The 18,232-nt window shown below is 36.9% G+C and overlaps 1 protein-coding gene across 1 annotated transcript in view; it reads right to left on the bottom strand.

The window, feature by feature from the left end:
- The window catches only part of ADAMTS19 (ADAM metallopeptidase with thrombospondin type 1 motif 19), a 278,057-nt gene that overhangs the window by 84,866 nt on the left and 174,959 nt on the right, over positions 1 to 18,232 (bottom strand). Inside the window, exons 14-15 of the mRNA XM_067730099.1 lie at positions 9,887 to 10,014; positions 5,687 to 5,807 (exon numbers count right to left, since the gene is read on the bottom strand). Coding sequence (XP_067586200.1) covers positions 5,687 to 5,807; positions 9,887 to 10,014 — 249 coding nt within the window. The remainder of the gene's footprint in view (positions 1 to 5,686; positions 5,808 to 9,886; positions 10,015 to 18,232) is intronic.

Raw genomic sequence — 18,232 nt, 5'->3', positions numbered from 1 at the left:
TACTCAATTTAACCATTTTTAGTAACACCAAATCATACAAGCACTTCCACTTTGTTATATGAACACAATATGCAGCAATGAAAATGGAAACAAATGTTTACTGTCTATTGGTATATTGAAGTAAGGTAAGAAGGTCTGTGTACTCAATGAGCTTATAATTGAATCAAGACAAGGCACAAATATCTTACATAAAAACGACTTAAATAAAACTTCCAAATTTATGTTAAAAAGATCATATTCAAAATAGTTTAATTCCCTGCTGAAGAATGTAAATCAATGTTGTTTAAACTGTCCCCCTTCTCTGATCACGTCAACACTCAAAAGTTTCGCTGCTATTTTAACTCACAGAAGTGGGATTTTTTTCCTTTTTTTCTTTTAAGTGGTTATATACATTACTTATGTTTGAGAAACACTGGCATCAGCAGGAGTCACAATGATTCAGAGGAGAGAACATTTCATATAGTCAAGGAAAGCTTCATAAAGAAGCAGATAGATTAACTGTCTTTGAAGAACGTATAGAATTTGGATATACAGGTGACCCTTGAACAATGCAGGGGTTAAGGGCACTGATCTTCCATGCAGTAAAAAATCTGAGTATAATAAATGGTGCACCCTCTGTATCTGTGGTTCTACATCCGTGGATTCAAACAACTGCAGGTCGTGTGGTACTATAGTATTTACTATTTTTAAAAATCCACATATAAGTGGACCAATGCAGTTCAAACCTTTGTTATTTAAGAGTCAACTACATACAGAAAAAGAATGAGTTCACTGAATGTAAAGAAAAGTAACATAGTAAGTGGTATTTTTAGGACCACAGAAATATAATAATTCTGACAGAATGAGAAGGTGTAAGAACTTGGCTATATTAGGAGAGTTTAAATGCATGCCCAGGACACTGAATTTATCCATTTGAAGCTACTGAACATTCTACAGCAAGGAATGTGGTAGTTAGATACCAGCTTGGAGAGGCTTTATCTGACAGCAGTATGCAAGATGCCCAGGGATATAGTTGTAGATAACAGTGTCAGGAGGCTAATGTAAAAATCCAGGAGTGCTAGAGGCTAAGGTAGAAAAACCAGAAGGCATAGTAAAGAAAACAAATTCTGAATTTGAGAACCAATAGAAAGTGGGGAAATAAACATTGAACACAATTCTTCATTATTATGTGCAAATGCAGCCATCGTTTATAGGAACATGGAAGTCAAGTTTGGGCAATAATCTGATGTTTGGCTTTGCAATTTGTTTTTAACAAAACAGTATAACACACTAGTAAAAATATCCAGTAAGAACTCTGGAACTTCTGCAACTCCAGGAAAAGGGCAGCCTGTTGAAGTACCTTTGTGAGGCAGTAATTTAAGCCATGAGAGTTAACGGAGAAAACTGAGAGACAGGAGAAGTCAAGGATGCAACCTCGGTGACAGTTATGTTTTTTTTTTTTTAATTTGTTTATTTAATTTATTTATTTTTGGCTGCATTGGGTCTTCATTGCTGTGTGCGGGCTTTCTCTAGCTGCAGCGAGTAGGGGCCACTCTTTGTTGCGGTGTGTGGGCTTCTCACTGTGGTGGCTTCTCTTGTTGCAGAGCATGGACTCTAGGCACGCAGGCTCAGTAGTTGTGGCTTGCGGGCTCTAGAGCACAGGCTCAGTAGTTGTGGTGCATGGGCTTAGCTGCTCCACAGGATGTGGGATTTTCCTGGACCAGGGCTCAAACCCATATCTCCTGCATTGGCAGGCAGATTCTTAACCACTGTGCCACCAGGGAAGCCCTATGGTTTTTAACAGAGAGACTGAAAAAAAAAAAATTAGGAAAGAATACAGAGAAGGAATAATCATGAGAGGTAGAGATCTGGCTATTTTGATGTAGTAGGATCTTATGAATTAGAATATTTTAAAAAGAATTGTTGGTGCAAAAAGCTGTACAGACATCAAAGAGAAAGGTGACCAAGGAGAGCCCATTGGATGTCACAATCAAGAGGTAACTGTTCATCTCTGAGCAAATAAATTTAGTAATGTGTTTGGAGAAGATGATACGTTTCAGGATGTTGAAAAAGAAGAGTAGATAGAGAAAAGTAGAGGAGAGGTAGTAACTGTAAATTCCTGTTTGAGTTTAGCAGGAAACCCAGAGGTATGTTGTATTTTAGGACAACAGTTACGTATAAGTTTATAGTAATATCTATATACTACAGATAGTATAGAGCAATATAGAGCAATATATAATATAGAGCAATTATTCAATTGAAAAGGCTTGGAGGACAGGTGAGTTAGATTAAGTTTAAAGAAGAAAGAGAGCAAGAAAAATATTAAGCAAAGACATCTGAAGAGGGATAGCCGAAGACTGAGGCTCTAGATATTTTTCAGTAAATAAGCCATTTAGCACAATTGAGAATGCACATTTTTAAAAGAAGTGAATATACGAGTGGTTACTGCTGAGCTCAGAAGTTGAAATAAAACCTGTGATGTCAAGGCCATAAATTTGATCCTCACGTTGGACAGTTTGCTTTGTACATAGGAAGATCCTATTTCATAACCAGAGATCCCATTCTTAATCAGCCATCTTAAAATGCCCAAAGTAATCATTATCTTCTCGGTAGTATTAATGATAAATGCCACATTTTGATCAACCGCTATGTGCTAGTCACAATTATAGATAATTTATTTCATTTAGCCATAATGATACCATCTAAGGTAGATATTTAATAGATTGGAAAATAAAGGTAGAGAAAAAAACTGCCTTTTTCAAGACTTCCTTGTTAGTAATTAGCTGACGCAAGGTTTGAACTCAGATCTGTCTGATTCCAGCTATGGCCTGCTGCTACTATTTCACAGGGTAGAATACATGACACTATGACTCTCTTACTGCTGTGGCAAACATACAAATAAAAAGCCTAAGAGCATGTGTTTCTTGTACAGGATTAGTATCATCATCTCTTGTACTAGGAATAACAGGTTTTATGCCCACCTTCTTCTAAATGTAGATTGATAACTATATAGTTGCACAAGTGGCCAAATATACAACTTACCTTTAAAAATCCCTTAAAAAATTATCCCCTGGCCAGGCAAGTTCCAATGAAAGACATGATAAATGTACAAAGGAAAAAGAATTCTCTTCTTAAGTTGATTTTCTAGCTCCAACAAAAATGATTTAGCAAACTCTAAATAGAGCACAGGGACAGAAAACACCCACACGTGTCTGCACATGTGTTACTCATACAATATATACAGTGTGCATGGCCAACTGGACCAAATAAGGCTACAATTCCTTCAAGAAATTTTAGGAAGTCCATAAACTACAAGGATAAAATTGTCTCAAGAGAAATGAATACCACATTCCTAAAGTCACAAGTAAATGAAGCCCACGATATAATTAAGGACTCATACAGATTTGTATTTTTTAAAGTCGTAACAATATAATGTTCCATTATTAATTAAATTAACAAATGTTAATGGATCACACACTATACTGGTCATTGGGAATAGGGTATTCAACAACAGTAGCCATGATACTTTTCCTCACTGATCTTTAAAATCTAGCAGGAAAGACCAAAGGGTGTAAAATTAGAAAATTACCATACAACTGAACCGTACAGATACAAATACGGTAAGAATCACTAAACTAGTTGGTGATAGGAGGTAGAGGTTGTTCAGGGAACACTTCATTGAAGAAGTGACATTTGAACTGAGATCTAAGTGACATCTAGGAATTAACCAGGCAAAGCTAAGGGGAAGCTAACAGAACAATATTTTTAAATGCAAGGTGCTAGAGGGAGCATGGTCAGTTTGAGCGTCTGTAACAGATCTGGTGGCTGCAGCTTAGAGAAGGAAAGTGACCTTGGTGTGAGATGATGCCAGAGAGACAAGTAGGAACAACACCATACAGGGCCCTATGGTCCAAGTTAAGAATTCTAGTCTCTTCCCTGTAAGCAATGTTAAACTAGCAGAGAGTTGCAAGGAAGACAGATTGTTGTAAGGAAGTAACATTATTCGTCTCTGATATTCCCAATATCGTAGGCATTTTAGACATTTTCCAAATAACATATGTCATTAATATAACTTACAAACAAACTAATAAACAACAGTAGAAATTAAAGTGCAATAAAAACAAAGGAGATTTGAATTAGGAATCTGGGGGAAAAATGTATCCACCTAACTGCAGTCAGAATGAACCGCATTACTGATTTTTAACTGTTATTTCTGTTGTCAATGCTTAGTTTAAAAATTAAGTGTTATTACAACTAAGAAAAAGGTCCAGTGCTGAATGTGCATCGGTATTCTTCAGTGAACTGTTTCCATGCAAATTAAGTAACTATGCAGGAATAGTCTTCAAAAATTCTAGTGTCTTTAAATCTCTTCAGTCTTTCAGACTTGATTTGAACTTCTGCACTATAAAAACGTCTCCCATCACAATCAGGCTGAAAAGCTTATTATAATTGCACTTAGGTGAAAGTATAAGAGCCTGTTACAGCTCCATCTGACTATTCTAAATGAGTTCTGACAGATTTTGACGTGTAGGACCTGTCACCTTTTTTCACAGCTTTGGAGATTGAGATTTTGATCTGCAATTTACCCTGGGCCTTAGTTATTTTTAGGCTTCAAGTTCTTCAAGCTCACTTATCTTTTATTCTGCTGGGGCCTAGAGAAAGGTTATATTCAGCTTTCGAGGGCTGTGTCTAATTTTCTTTTGTGAAGGATTTTTAAAAATCTAGAATGAACTCAGTCTTCTTGATTATTCAAATATAAATGGCTTATTCTTTGTATCAAAACAAATACATATTTTTAGGTCAGGTCTTGGTATTTGAACAAGAAATGTAAAAAAGGAAAAAGTTGATGTATGTAATGTAAGAATATGAATGATAATGAAAATTTAATCATAAATACTAAGATAGTTCAATAGATAGATGTCTAGGTAAGACACTAACGTGAACATAGAAATGTCTGCTTCCTCTCCGTAAGCTTGAGGGCTTCAGTATAAAGCATTTTCTGTATATAAAGCATATTGGTGGGTTATTATATTTCAGTACAGATATCACTTTTTGTTGTGGATCACCTTAAAATTCACACTACATAGATCAATCATCATCAGTTCATCCTCATATCCCCTGAGTGTTAGTATTTATAGATGAGGAAAGACAACAAGAGAGGACATGTTCCCTCTCTTAATATATCTGGAACATCAGCCCACATCTTCTGACTTCCTGTTATAGTTTCCAACATGTTACATTGCTATAGACTCTCTCTTTTAAAAAATTAATTCCTTTTGAATTTAGTAAAAACATTAGGAAAAAAATAAAGAAAATGGAAAGCTGAAAACCTGAAGACTAATACTCTCAATAGTTGCTTCAGGCTGTTACAAATCATCATTCTCTGTTAGACATCAATAATTTGCATTGGAGGATAAGGTCTGTAGAAACCTGATAACATTAGCCAACGCAAATTAGATTATTCCCTTGCTGCTCCAATTTATTAAATGCACAACAAATGATTTCATGTTTTCAGTATTGGGAAATGGGCTTGTTAGAATTTCTGGCTCATATCACATGTACTGTATGTCATTGCAAAAAATCATTCAATACCCATTACAAAAGTCTTCAACAGAATCAGAACTGTCATTTCTAAGTTAAGTTCAATGTAATCTGCCCCCAGAGATTATTTGGATTGTTAACCTTGAAAAAATAAAACAATAATCACCTGCTCCTCTGGTGTGATTAAAATCTCCTTTAATGATTTTGCATGATTTTCCATTGCCATTGCATACACCACAATGATCTTCCCTTGCAAGAGACCCTAATAAACCATCACAGCCAACTTTCTGCAACAAGAGAATGACAGTACATCATAAAATGAGCTTTTTCTTCTTTTCTCTTTTAACCACTACTTTAGGACAAACCTAGTCTCTACAAACTAGACATATTTATTTTACAAACTAATAAAATGCCATATTCTCTGGTGCAAACTAATACAGCAAGCTCATGTCAAATAATACCACCTGTAAATTGTCCAAAGTAGGGTAGTGATAAAAGTATTTTTCTTATATTAAGAATTAAATGGTATCCTAAAGCAATTTGGAAAACTATTATTGAGACAAATGCAATTTACATAAATCCCAAAGGAAGTCACATTTCTATTAAATATAACATGATAAATCTAATTCATTCTACTCAACATAGAACAGATAAGCTTCACCGTATGGATGGGTGGCTTCACTCCTAAAGTGGTTGAAGAGGAGATGCTGAGTATTAAATATTAACTCTGTGGAAACCAAATATAAATGTTTACATTCATTACAGTTCACCAATAAACTTCTATCCCCAACTTCTTTGGCATCTAACGCATGAGTGAGTAAGAATTGCTCACAACCTATGGTTGCTATAAGAAAACAGTAACAGTGGGATAATTAATTTTTATATGTTCCCAGAAGAATGATGTTAATATGAATCTTCTTAGATTAAATCATTGACTCTTTTCTAGTGAATAATGTTGGTCTCCCTTTGATGTTCAGAAAATATGATATTTTGCAAAGTTGTGCATACTCAAAGTGCATAAGTTAATGTCTGTACTGTCAGAAATAAATGGTAGAATTATACCATCACCCCTAATCAAGAAGAAGCTGCAAGACTGACTGATGTTACATCCATTTATAACAAGTTACAATTATTTAAATAAATTTTTTAAATATCACATAAAACAGAAAAACAACCAGGGTCTTTTTCTGTGGTTGGTGTCGGTGGTGTTGGGTGTGGGAAGGAGCAGGTTATAAAATGCAGCTGCAGGATGAATATCCCAAGAAAGCAAAAATCGCATTAAACCTGCATAATACAGCATCCTTTCCCTTTGCCATGAGGGTGTGTATCAGTGTCAAGAAGTAGACAAAACAATGTAATAGTGGAGAACTCTGACCAGCGAATCAAAGCTTATTCAGGGAGAAATGAAGAGAATGTTTCTGGATGAAAGAGGCGGTCACCGCAGGAAATTCTCAAAATACAACAAAGATATGGTCAGAGTTCACTGATCAGGAGCCATGAAAAGACCTGAGAGTCCTGGGGTTAAAGAAAAAGTCTCTCCTTCATGTACAAATGAGGAGAAAATTTAGAGTAGAGTTTAGAGTGATTTTGAAATGATAAAAAGTGCCTTTATTGCTCTATCCCTAGCATCCGACTTGTTTCTCAGCAAACATAATAAACTTGATAAATAGTAGTTAAATGATTGAATAAATTAGTACCTAGTTGTCTCTTAGTTTTTTGTAACCCTTGTAACTGGGATAGTATAAGTTTGTAAAATCTAAAATAAAAGGCAGGGATAGACATAATGCCATGGCTCAATAATCACATAAGCTTAAAATAAGAATAAAAGAGTTAGTATTTTGTAACTGGTAGCCTCAAGTATCCACACTTATCGAGATATGCTCACATAACTCTAAAAGTTGAGGATGAATGACTTGGAAAAGACAATACTGTTTAACTGGTGGCAGGTACCTGAAGTACCAATGGCAGGCTGGAGACTGGCAGGTACCATGATAATACAGAGGAGAGTTTTCTCTATCCTCTTCCAGGATAGAAATGCCAGGGAGCCAAACTGGGTCACCAGGAGAAAGCTGTCTATTTTCAATTGCCCTCCTTAGTCCACTCACCAAGTTTAGAATTCTACATTCAACTTCAATGGTGTATGTTTTATGATAAAAATAAAACACTCTAGCCAAACCCAGTATACAGAGGGTTGTCAGAAACAAAAAAGGAAGCGTGCTTTTAATTATACTGAAAGACAGAATGAAGCATGTTAGTTAAAAAGCCAGAATCCTGAAGTATTCCAATGCTGTCCGAAGTTACAACTCATTTCACAGAACTTTAATTATAATCATCAGGTTCACATAACACTTATGCAGAATTTTTTGTTGTTGTTGCTGTTACTTTTATGTTTACCTAGGGACTCTATAAAAGATCTGGCTTACACAATACTGTTAAGTGAAAAGCACAGCAATGTAAGCTATTATATTTGACATATAGAGTTAGGAAAATAATTTCTTTTGAAAGCTAAATTCGTTTAAGTCATATACTAATCTGACATTTACATAAAATGATAAAGATAAAAGTTTTAATTGCACAACATACAGTTTTGAAAACAAAATATGTATAGATAAATAATTGCAATGATTTTTAAATAGACAAATGAAAAATTATATTTCAGGCTACTGCCATATTCTGTTAAAGAATAAAGGAAATTCATATGTAATTATAAGACTGTCTCTTATACCAATTATATTGCATGATTCTACGCTTTAAATGTTAGAGCATGATGGCAAAATAAAGAATCTGAGAGCTGCTAAAGCATTTAAGTTTCACGATGTTTCCAAGTTTTTATCCAGAAGTCTATAGACTTCTATTGGACCACAGATTGATCCATCCATAGCTTGTAATTGTTTTCAAATTTTGGAGCATGTGTGCACATGCGTGTGTGTGCATGTGTGGTCAGGTATGCGTTTTTTATAGGAAGAAACCAAAACTTTTATCAAATTCTCAAAGGAGTGTATTGCACAAAAAAGTCAATGACCACTGGCCTGCCTATTTCATTTTACAGATTAATGGACACATACATATTTTAAGTGATTTTCCCGAGAACACAGTTTCCTAGTGGTTGTCGTGGATTCAGTCCTCCTCCACTCAGATACCTCTTTTATTACTAAAGGACGTACATATTTTCCTTCCACGCCTGGGAAATTTATCAGCTGATGGCTCTTAGCCTTCAGCCCTGTTCAGAAAATGGCTAGCCTAAAGAAATCTGCGTTTCCCAAGATCACATCCCCCTCATCCCCTGGGACAGCTTGTATCCAAACACTAGTAGATAATGGGGGTTAAAAAGGTCTGGTTTTCTCACCCCAAATGGGGACAACTTTGAAGAGCCATCCCAGCCACAATGCTCCTCACACGGTCAGCTGACATCTTGCGACTGTACCAAGCCCAAATGCTCCCTGTGCTCAGTCCTGCCTCCTTCCCGCTCTGCATACATGTTGATCATGAAAACACCTGGTATTATACTTCCTGCATAATAATCTTCCAGGGGAAGCCAACCTGAGACAGTGGCAGACCTGTAACTAGCAACTTCAAAGCTTTAGCGTTTGATCTTTCCACTACACTATTCATATTCATTTTAACAGAATGTCTCCTTTTTTTTTTTTTTTTTTTTTGCGGTACGCAGGCCTCTCACTGTTGTGGCCTCTCCCGTTGAGGAGCACAGGCTCTGGACGCGCAGGCTCAGCGGTCATGGCTCACGGGCCCAGCCGCTCCGCGGCATGTGGGATCTTCCCGGACCGGCGCACGAACCCGTGTCCCCTGCATCGGCAGGCGGACTCTCAACCACTGCGCCACCAGGGAAGCCCAGAATGTCTCCTTTCTAATGATAAATAAAGAAAAGCACATAAATGCACATAGTAGATGGAGATTATTTTTAAAAAGAAATAGAAAGGCAAATGAAATGCTTAAGTATAATAAAAAATTGAATGTACATTTAGAAATCAGCTGATTCAAGAATGTTGATGATACTTTGAGTAATAAGACTGATTTTATAGGTTTTTGCCACATGGCTCAGTCTTGGACACAAGTCATGGAGAACTGGAGTGCTTGAGTTTCTGGTCTGGAATGCCCAAAGTGTCACAATTTTACACCTGTAATATGTACGTTACAGAATAAAATTTTCAGATTCTTTCAGCTAGTAATGAGTATTATATATTTTCTAGTCTGAACTCTTCATTATACAGACGAAGAAATGGACTTTCAAAGCAGATCAGACTTCCTGAAGATCACAGTTGAGGCAGAGCTTTCCACTGTACTGTGCAGCTGCTCGAAGGTCCCCCAATCCTCCCTCAGCATATATACTTTCCCTTTTGGAATGTCTTACCTGACACCTGCCATTTGCACAGATATCTAATCCCTGATATCCACAAGAAGTTCCATCCAACACTTGTTCTGATAGAAGAATAGGCTGTTCTTTTCCAACAGGAGAGCAAAACAAGGCACATGGTTTTTCTACATACAGAGTGGATAAAAATAAATGAACAAAATTTGTTCCATAAATATTTTTACCTCAAGCTTTATTTTTCAGAACAGTTAGGAGTAAAATAATATAATCTGATATTAACTGAGTAATGCACTATTAGAATATATAACACTAGAGGGTTATTATAAGTAGTAAATGAGACGATGCCTGAGCAAAAATAGGTATCCAATGAATATTAATCTCCTTCTTAAGAATTATGCCTTCAAATTATTTTTTAAATGTACCATTTATTATTTTCTGGCACTAAACCTCTACCACACACAAACCAAGCATTCTTCGTGAAAAATATTTTGCATACTCCCATTTTTTGCTCGTATCTTTTGGCATGAAGTCATTTTAATTTTAAGAACATATCAGATTTCTGCCTATTTAAGATTTACTTTATTCATGAAGCCTTTCTTGATGTCTCACTTCTAAATTCCAATACACTAATTTAAAATCCTATGCATTTGGCATTTTCTAATTGAAAAATTAGTAAAGGGAGAAAGAAGAACTTCTAAGATGAACAATTCTTGTAAGATTTTCCATTGCGAGGATGTTTAGCAATGCAATACAATCCCATGAGAACATCCATTGGAATGCACAGTTGCTGAAGTGCTAGCTGGGACTCACCCTCTTCATTGCTTACTCAGAAAGCATGTCAGGATGTATGATGTTTAGGGTGAGAACTACAGTTCTAGGTAAAGAATTCTTGAATGGGTGGCAGTCACCTTCAGTGCTTCCTTAAACAATAAGGTAGGAGCGTTAGAGTTAAGACACTTGCCTATTAGGCTCAGTCAGAAAGTGGCAAAACAGTTTCAAAGTGCCGTTTCTATTTCTAAGCATCCTGCAGAGGAGCTGTAGTATTTGGTAACACCAGTAGTAGGATTATCCAAATCAGAAACTTCAGAGCAATTTCCAGGCTACATTACTACTCTATTGGCTTGACACCAGTCAGGCCCTTTACTGTTTATTAAGCTCATACAAATAGAATGGAAGATAGTTTACAGTCTCTGACACTGATCTTCGCTTATGTCTTCAGTAAAGTTCCACGTATGCTGATGGCATTCTATAAATACCAAATAACAGCCAGAGGCATGGAACAGGGTATCACTTGGCAAAGAGAAGACAGACAGTTAAATGAGCCTTCAGAATTGAACATTTCAAACAGTTTTCACATGTGGCTTCTGGATACTGGTCTGAACAATTTTGGGGAGTTGTACCATGGCCTTTAATGTGAATGGTTTTGAAATTTCCCTTTAAGATGCTATTATACGCTGCAATAAAGCAGTTCAGTGTGCTCTCACACCTCAAAGTAGGTTATGTTTATTCAGTGACTACTTACTATGTCATATCTTTGGAATTAAAAACAGCTGCTGTCATTGCAACACTTTAATAGTGACATATATATACAAACACACACACACACACACACACACACACACACACACACACACACCCCTCACTATTCTCTTTCTGGAGTTTTCACTGAAGAGAGGAGCAAACCAGATATAAGAATGATGTTGAAAGAAGTTAGTCTAGAATATTCCATTTACATTCCAAGCAAGAACTCAGATAAAAACATTGTATTCCTCCTTTTACATATTGTCAATTTACTGTACTTACTTTAGCCTTATAGATGACATCAAAATTTGATACCAATCTTCCTTCCTGGAGTACACCCTTGAGATTGTGACATTATAGTGATCCATGTAACATGCCAGTACTTGGCAGGCAGGCTCTGTCTTGATTTAAGAGACCACCCCTTTCCAAGGTATGCATTAAACATGGATTTCCGCCAAATTTCAGCACAGAGTATGCAAAATACCTGAATGTTAAAGCCATGCACCTTTTTTTCTCTAAAAATAAATGTTCACTACTGTATTGATACCTTATATTTAATTCTCTTAGCCAGAGATTCATGTGTTACCTAAAAAAACAGAAATAGCCACTTGCATTTTAAAGTATCGAAAACTTGGGGTTTTTAAAAGACTTGTATATTTCAATTTCTTCCGTATGGCTCTAATACATAAAAACTATTGTTGTGTCTTTTATTCATCATACAGACTGACATGTTTGATTGATACATGTCACAGAATTATCAAAAATGGTACCCTGCTAATTATATAAATATCTATTAAGGATCATTCTGATGATAAACAACACTTTATAAGAGTCAGGAGCTCCCTTAATTGTGATTTCAAACAGTTTTAATATTTTAAATTGGCTCCCATACAACTCTGATTTTCTTTTAAAATCTGGAGGGAACCTGTTTCCTATCTCTTATTTCACATGTGAGTAAACAGGTCTCAAATGAAGTAAATATTATCAAATCACACAGCCAGTTGGAGGCAGATGTAGAATTAACCCAGGATCAGATGATGATTTTCAGGATTTGAACTGTCATATTGACTTTATTTTTACCATGAAAAAATATTACTTATATACTTAAATTAATGCAACAAATATCGATCAGAAGCTTAATAACTGCCAGACAGTACACTAGGCACAGACAATAGAGGGAATAGAGATGCATTAAAATCTGCTTCAGCAGGGTCTTGTGGAGCACTTGGCAGGGGTGCGTATCCTATATGGAAGATCAGCGGGATTCTTTTTTCCTAGAGAACTTGTCATAAACTGAGTCCAGAAAATCAGTAGAAGTTTTCAAGGTAAATAAACGGGGAAAGAGATTAAAGCTTGAGAAAGAGAGGATATTGTGCCAAGAAACGTGCATATTTATAGGCCCAGAATTAAGAAAACATGATGTATCTGAGGGATGAAATGAAATTCGGCCTGGCAGTGCTGGACATTACAGAAGGGAATGATGGAGATGAGGCCAGAGACGTTAAAGGGGGCAGGTCACAGTAATGGTCTTATAAACCAGGTAATAAAGTTTGAGATTGGTCCTGACAGTAACGGGATTTGTGGAAGGGTATTCCTTGGCACAGTGTCTGATGGTTTTGGCCTTCAAAAAGGCCAGCCTGTCTGAAATGAGGAGTAGGGGTTGAAGGAGGGTCTGAGAGACAGTGAGGAAGCCGTTTGAAGAATCCAGGTCAGAGATGGTGCAATCATGAACAAAGATGCTGGCAAACAAAGAAAGGTTTGGACAAATAGGGTGTGCTGATTGATTACAGGGGGATGGAGATTGAGGCAGAAGGATTCTGGCTTAGCTTGGTAATGAGGCTGATCATGATGCTATGCTCCATGAGAGAGCACAGTGAGAGGAGAGATGGTGGGAGTGAGAGAAAGGAAAAGGGGAAGGGGTATGTTGAACTTGAACCATGCTGAGTTAGAGATGAATGGGATGCTGAGTGGACAAGTTCATGCAACATAGGGGTAAACAGGTAAGGAGCTCAGGACAGAGAGATCTAGGTTGGAGATAAATGTTTGTGTGCCTTTAGCATTCGGATGATAAATAAAACCTAGTGAATAAGTAAGATTATGCCAAGAAGGACGTTTAGTGAGAAGAGGGGCCAGGATAGGTCACTACAGAAAATTCCCATAAGACATATCATTCTTTCACTAAATATTTATTAAGTGTCTACTCTGTTCAGATACTGCTTACAGTGCTAAACACATAGCAATGCATAAAATACAACTCTTGCTCTAACAATTATTATTTGAGGGGGGACATAAACAAGTAAAATAAAAATATTATGATAGATGATGATAAGGTCTGTGAAAAAAGAATAAAGCAGGGGAAGGAAAAGCACTGAGTCAATATTTATGAAAAGATCAGAAGGAGGTGAGAGAATGAATCATACTGCTATCTGGGAAAAGTAATTCACCAGAGAAAACAACAACTTCCAAGACACTAAGACAGAAGGGAGCCAGTGTGGTGGCAAGGTGTGATGCAGGCACAGTACAGCTGAACTTAGAGGGTAACAGGAAGCCAGGGAGCTGAGGACCTTCGAGACCATTAGAAGAATTTTGGACTTTTAGTGAGCTGGGAAGACACTGAAGGCTTCTGAATGGAAGAATAACATGACATGACTGACATTTTAAATGCATCACTCTGGCTATGTTGAGACTGAAGGAGGTATGAGGACACAGGCATAAAGAACAGTTAGAGATAGCAGAAGAAGAACTACAATCCTTGAGCCTGTGGAACAAAAACCACACTCACAGAAAGATAGACAAGATGAAAAGGCAGAGGGTTATGTACCAGATGAAGGAACAAGATAAAACCCCAGAAAAACAACTAAATGAAGTGGAGATAGGCAACCTTCCAGAAAAAAGAATTCAGAATAATGATAGTGAAGATGATCCAGGACCTTGGAAAAAGAATGGAGGCAAAGATTGAGAAGATGCAAGAAATGTTCAACAAAGATCTATAACAATTAAAGAACAAACAAACAGGGCTTCCCTGGTGGCGCAGTGGTTGGGAGTCCGCCTGCCGATGCAGGGGACGCGGGTTCATGCCCCAGTTTGGGAGGGTCCCGCATGCCACGGAGTGGCTGGGCCCGTGAGCCATGGCCACTGAGCCTGTGCGTCTGGAGCCTGTGCTCTGTAGTGGGAGGGGCTGCAGCGGTGAGAGGCCTGCGTACCGCAAAAAAAAAAAAAAAAAAGAACAAAAGAACAAACAAACAGAGATGAACAATACAATAACTGACATGAAAAATACACTAGAAGGAATCAATAGCAGAATAACTGAGGCAGAAGAATGGAAAAGTGACCTGGAAGACAGAATGGTGGAATTCATTGCTGTGGAACAAAATAAAGAAAAAAGAATGAAAAGAAATGAAGACAGCCTAAGAGACCTCTGGGACAACATTAAACGCAACAACATTCGCATTATAGGCATCCCAGAAGGAGAAAAGACAGAGAAACGACCCTAGAAAATATATGAAGAGATTATAGTCAAAAACTTCCCTAACATGGGAAAGGAAATAGCCACCCAAGTCCAGGAAGCGCAGAGAGTCCCAAACAGGATAAACCCAAGGAGAAACATGCCGAGACACATAGTAATCAAATTGGCCGGCTTCCCTGGTGGTGCAGTGGTTGAGTCCACCTCCAGATGCAGGGGACATGGGTTCGTGCCCCGGTCTGGGAAGACCCTACATGCCATGGAGCGGCTGGGACTGTGGGCCATGGCTGCTGAGCCTGCGTATCCGGAGCCTGTGCTCCGCAATGGGAGAGGCCACAACAGTGAGAGGCCCGCGTACAGCAAAAAAAAAAAAAAAAAGAAAAAAAATTGGCAAAAATTAAAGACAAAGAAAAAATATTGAAGCAGCAAGGGAAAAACGACAAATAACAAACAAGGGAACTCCCATAAGGTTAACAGCTGATCTCTCAGCAGAAACTCTACAAGCCAGAAGGGAGTGGCATGATATACTTAAAGTGATGAAAGGAAAGAACCTATAACCAAGATTAATTTACCCAGCAAGGATCTCATTCAGATTGGATGGAGAAATCAAAAGGTTTACAGACAAGCAAAAGCTAAGAGAATTCACCACCAACAAACCAACTCTACAACAAATGCCAGAGGAACTTCTCTAAGTGGAAAACAAAGAGAAGAAAAGGACCTACAAAACCAAACCCAAAACAATTAAGAAAATGATAATAGGAAGATACATATTGATAATTACCTTAAATGTGAATGGATTAAATGCTCCAACAAAAGACACAGGTTTCCTGAATGGATACAAAAACAAGACCCATATATATGCTGTCTACAAGAGACCCACTTCAGACCTAGGGACACATACAGACTGAAAGTGAGGGGATGGAAAAAGATATTCCATGCAAATGGAAATCAAAAGAAAGCTGGAGTAGCAATACTCATATCAGATAAACTTTAAAATAAAGAATGTTACAAGAGACAAGGAAGAACACTACATAATGATCAAGGGATCAATCTAAGAAGAAGATATAACAATTATAAATATATATGTACCCAACATAGGAGCACCCAATACATAAGACAAATGCTAACAGCTATAAAAGAGGAAATGGACAGTAACACAATAATATTGGGGGACTTTAACACCTCACTTACACCAATGGACAGATCATCGAAACAGAAAAGTAATAAGAAAACACAAACTTTAAATGACACAATAGACCAGATAGATTTAATTGACATTTATAGGACATTCCATCCAAAAACAGCAGATTACACTTTCTTCTCAAGGGTGCACAGAACATTCTCCAGGATAGATCACATCTTGGGTCACAAATCAAGCCTCAGTAAATTTTAGAAAACTGAAATCATATCAAGCATCTTTTCTGACCACAACGCTATGAGATTAGAAATCAATTACAGGGAAAAAATCGTAAAAAACACAACCACATGGAGGCTAAACAATACGTTATTAAATAACCAAAAGATCACTGAGGAAATCAAAGAGGAAATCAAAAAATACCTAGAGACAAATGACAAAGAAAACACGACAATCCAAAACCTATGGGATGCAGCAAAAGCAGTTCTAAGAGGGAAGTTTATAGCTATACAAGCCTACCTCAAGAAACAAGAAAAATCTCAAATAAACAATCTAACGTTACACCTAAAGGAACGAAAGAAAGAAGAACAAACAAAACCCAACGTTAGCAGAAGGAAAGAAATCATAAAGATCAGAGCAGAAATAAATGAAAGAGAAACAAAGAAAACAATAGCAAAGATCAATAAAAATAAAATCTGGTACTTTGAGAAGATAAACAAAATTGATAAACCATTAGCCAGACTCATCAAGAAAAAGGGAGAGGACTCAAATCAATAAAATTAGAAATGAAAAAGGAGAAGTTACAACAGACACCGCAGAAATACAAAGCATCCTAAGAGACTACTACAAACAACTCTATACCAATAAAATGGACAACCTGGAAGAAATAGACAAATTCTTAGAAAGGTATAACCTTCCAAGGCTAAAACAGGAAGAAATAGAAAATATGAACAGACCAATCACAAGTAATAAAATTGAAACTGTGATTAAAAATCTTCCAACAAACAAAAGTCTGGGAGCAGATGGCTTCACAGGTGATTTCTATCAAACATTTAGAGAAGCGCTAACACCCATCCTTCTCAAACTCTTCCAAAAATTGCAGAGGAAGGAACACTCCCAAACTCACTCTACGAGGGCACCATCACCCTGATACCAAAACCAGACAAAGATACTACAAAAAAAGAAAATTACAGACCGATATCACTGATGAATATATATGCAGAAATCCTCAATAAAATACTAGAAAACAGAATCCAACAACACATTAAAAGGATCATACACCATGATCAAGTGGGATTTATCCCAGGGATGCAAGGATTCTTCAGTATACTCAAATCAATCAATGTGATACACCATATTAACAAACTGAAGGATAAAAACCATATGATCATCTCAATAAATGCAGAAAAAGCTTTTGACAAAATTCAACACCCATTTATGATTAAAAAAACTCACCAGAAAGTGGACATAGAGGGGACCTACCTCAACATAATAAAGACCATATACGACAAACCCCCAGCAAACATCATTCTCAATGGTGAAAAACTGAAAGGATTTCCTCTAAGATCAGGAATAATACAAGGATGTCCACTCTCACCACTATTATTCAACAAGTTTTGGAAGTCCTAGCCATGGCAATCAGAGAAGAAAAGGAAATAAAAGGAATACAAACTGGAAAAGAAAAAGTAAAACTGTCACTGTTTGCAGGTGACATGATACTATATATAGAGAATCCTAAAGATGCCACCAGAAAACTACTAGAGCTAATCAATGAATTTGGTAAAGTTGCAGGATACAAAATTAATGCACAGAAATCTCTTGCATTCCTAAACAGTAATGATGAAAAATCTGAAAGAGAAATTAAGGAAACACTCCCATTTACCACTGCAACAAAAAGAATAAAATACCTAGGAATAAACCTACCTAGGGAGACAAAAGACCTGTATGCAGAAAACTATAAGACACTGATGAAAGAAATTAAAGATGATACCAACAGATGGAGAGATATACCATGTTCTTGGACTGGAAGAAGCAATATTGTGAAAATGACTCTACTACCCAAAGCAATCTACAGATTCAATGCAATCCCTATCAAATTACCAATGGCAATTTTTACGGAACTAGAACAAAGAATCTTAAAATTTGTATGGAGACACAAAAGACGCCGAATAGTCAAAGCAGTCTTGAGGGAAACGGAGCTGGAGGAATCAGACTCCCTGACTTCAGACTATACTACAAAGCTATAGTAATCAAGACAATATGGTAC

Source organism: Pseudorca crassidens, chromosome 3, assembly GCF_039906515.1.
Source record: "Pseudorca crassidens isolate mPseCra1 chromosome 3, mPseCra1.hap1, whole genome shotgun sequence".
NCBI lineage: Eukaryota > Metazoa > Chordata > Mammalia > Artiodactyla > Delphinidae > Pseudorca > Pseudorca crassidens.
This window is presented reverse-complemented; position numbering and strand designations above follow the sequence as displayed.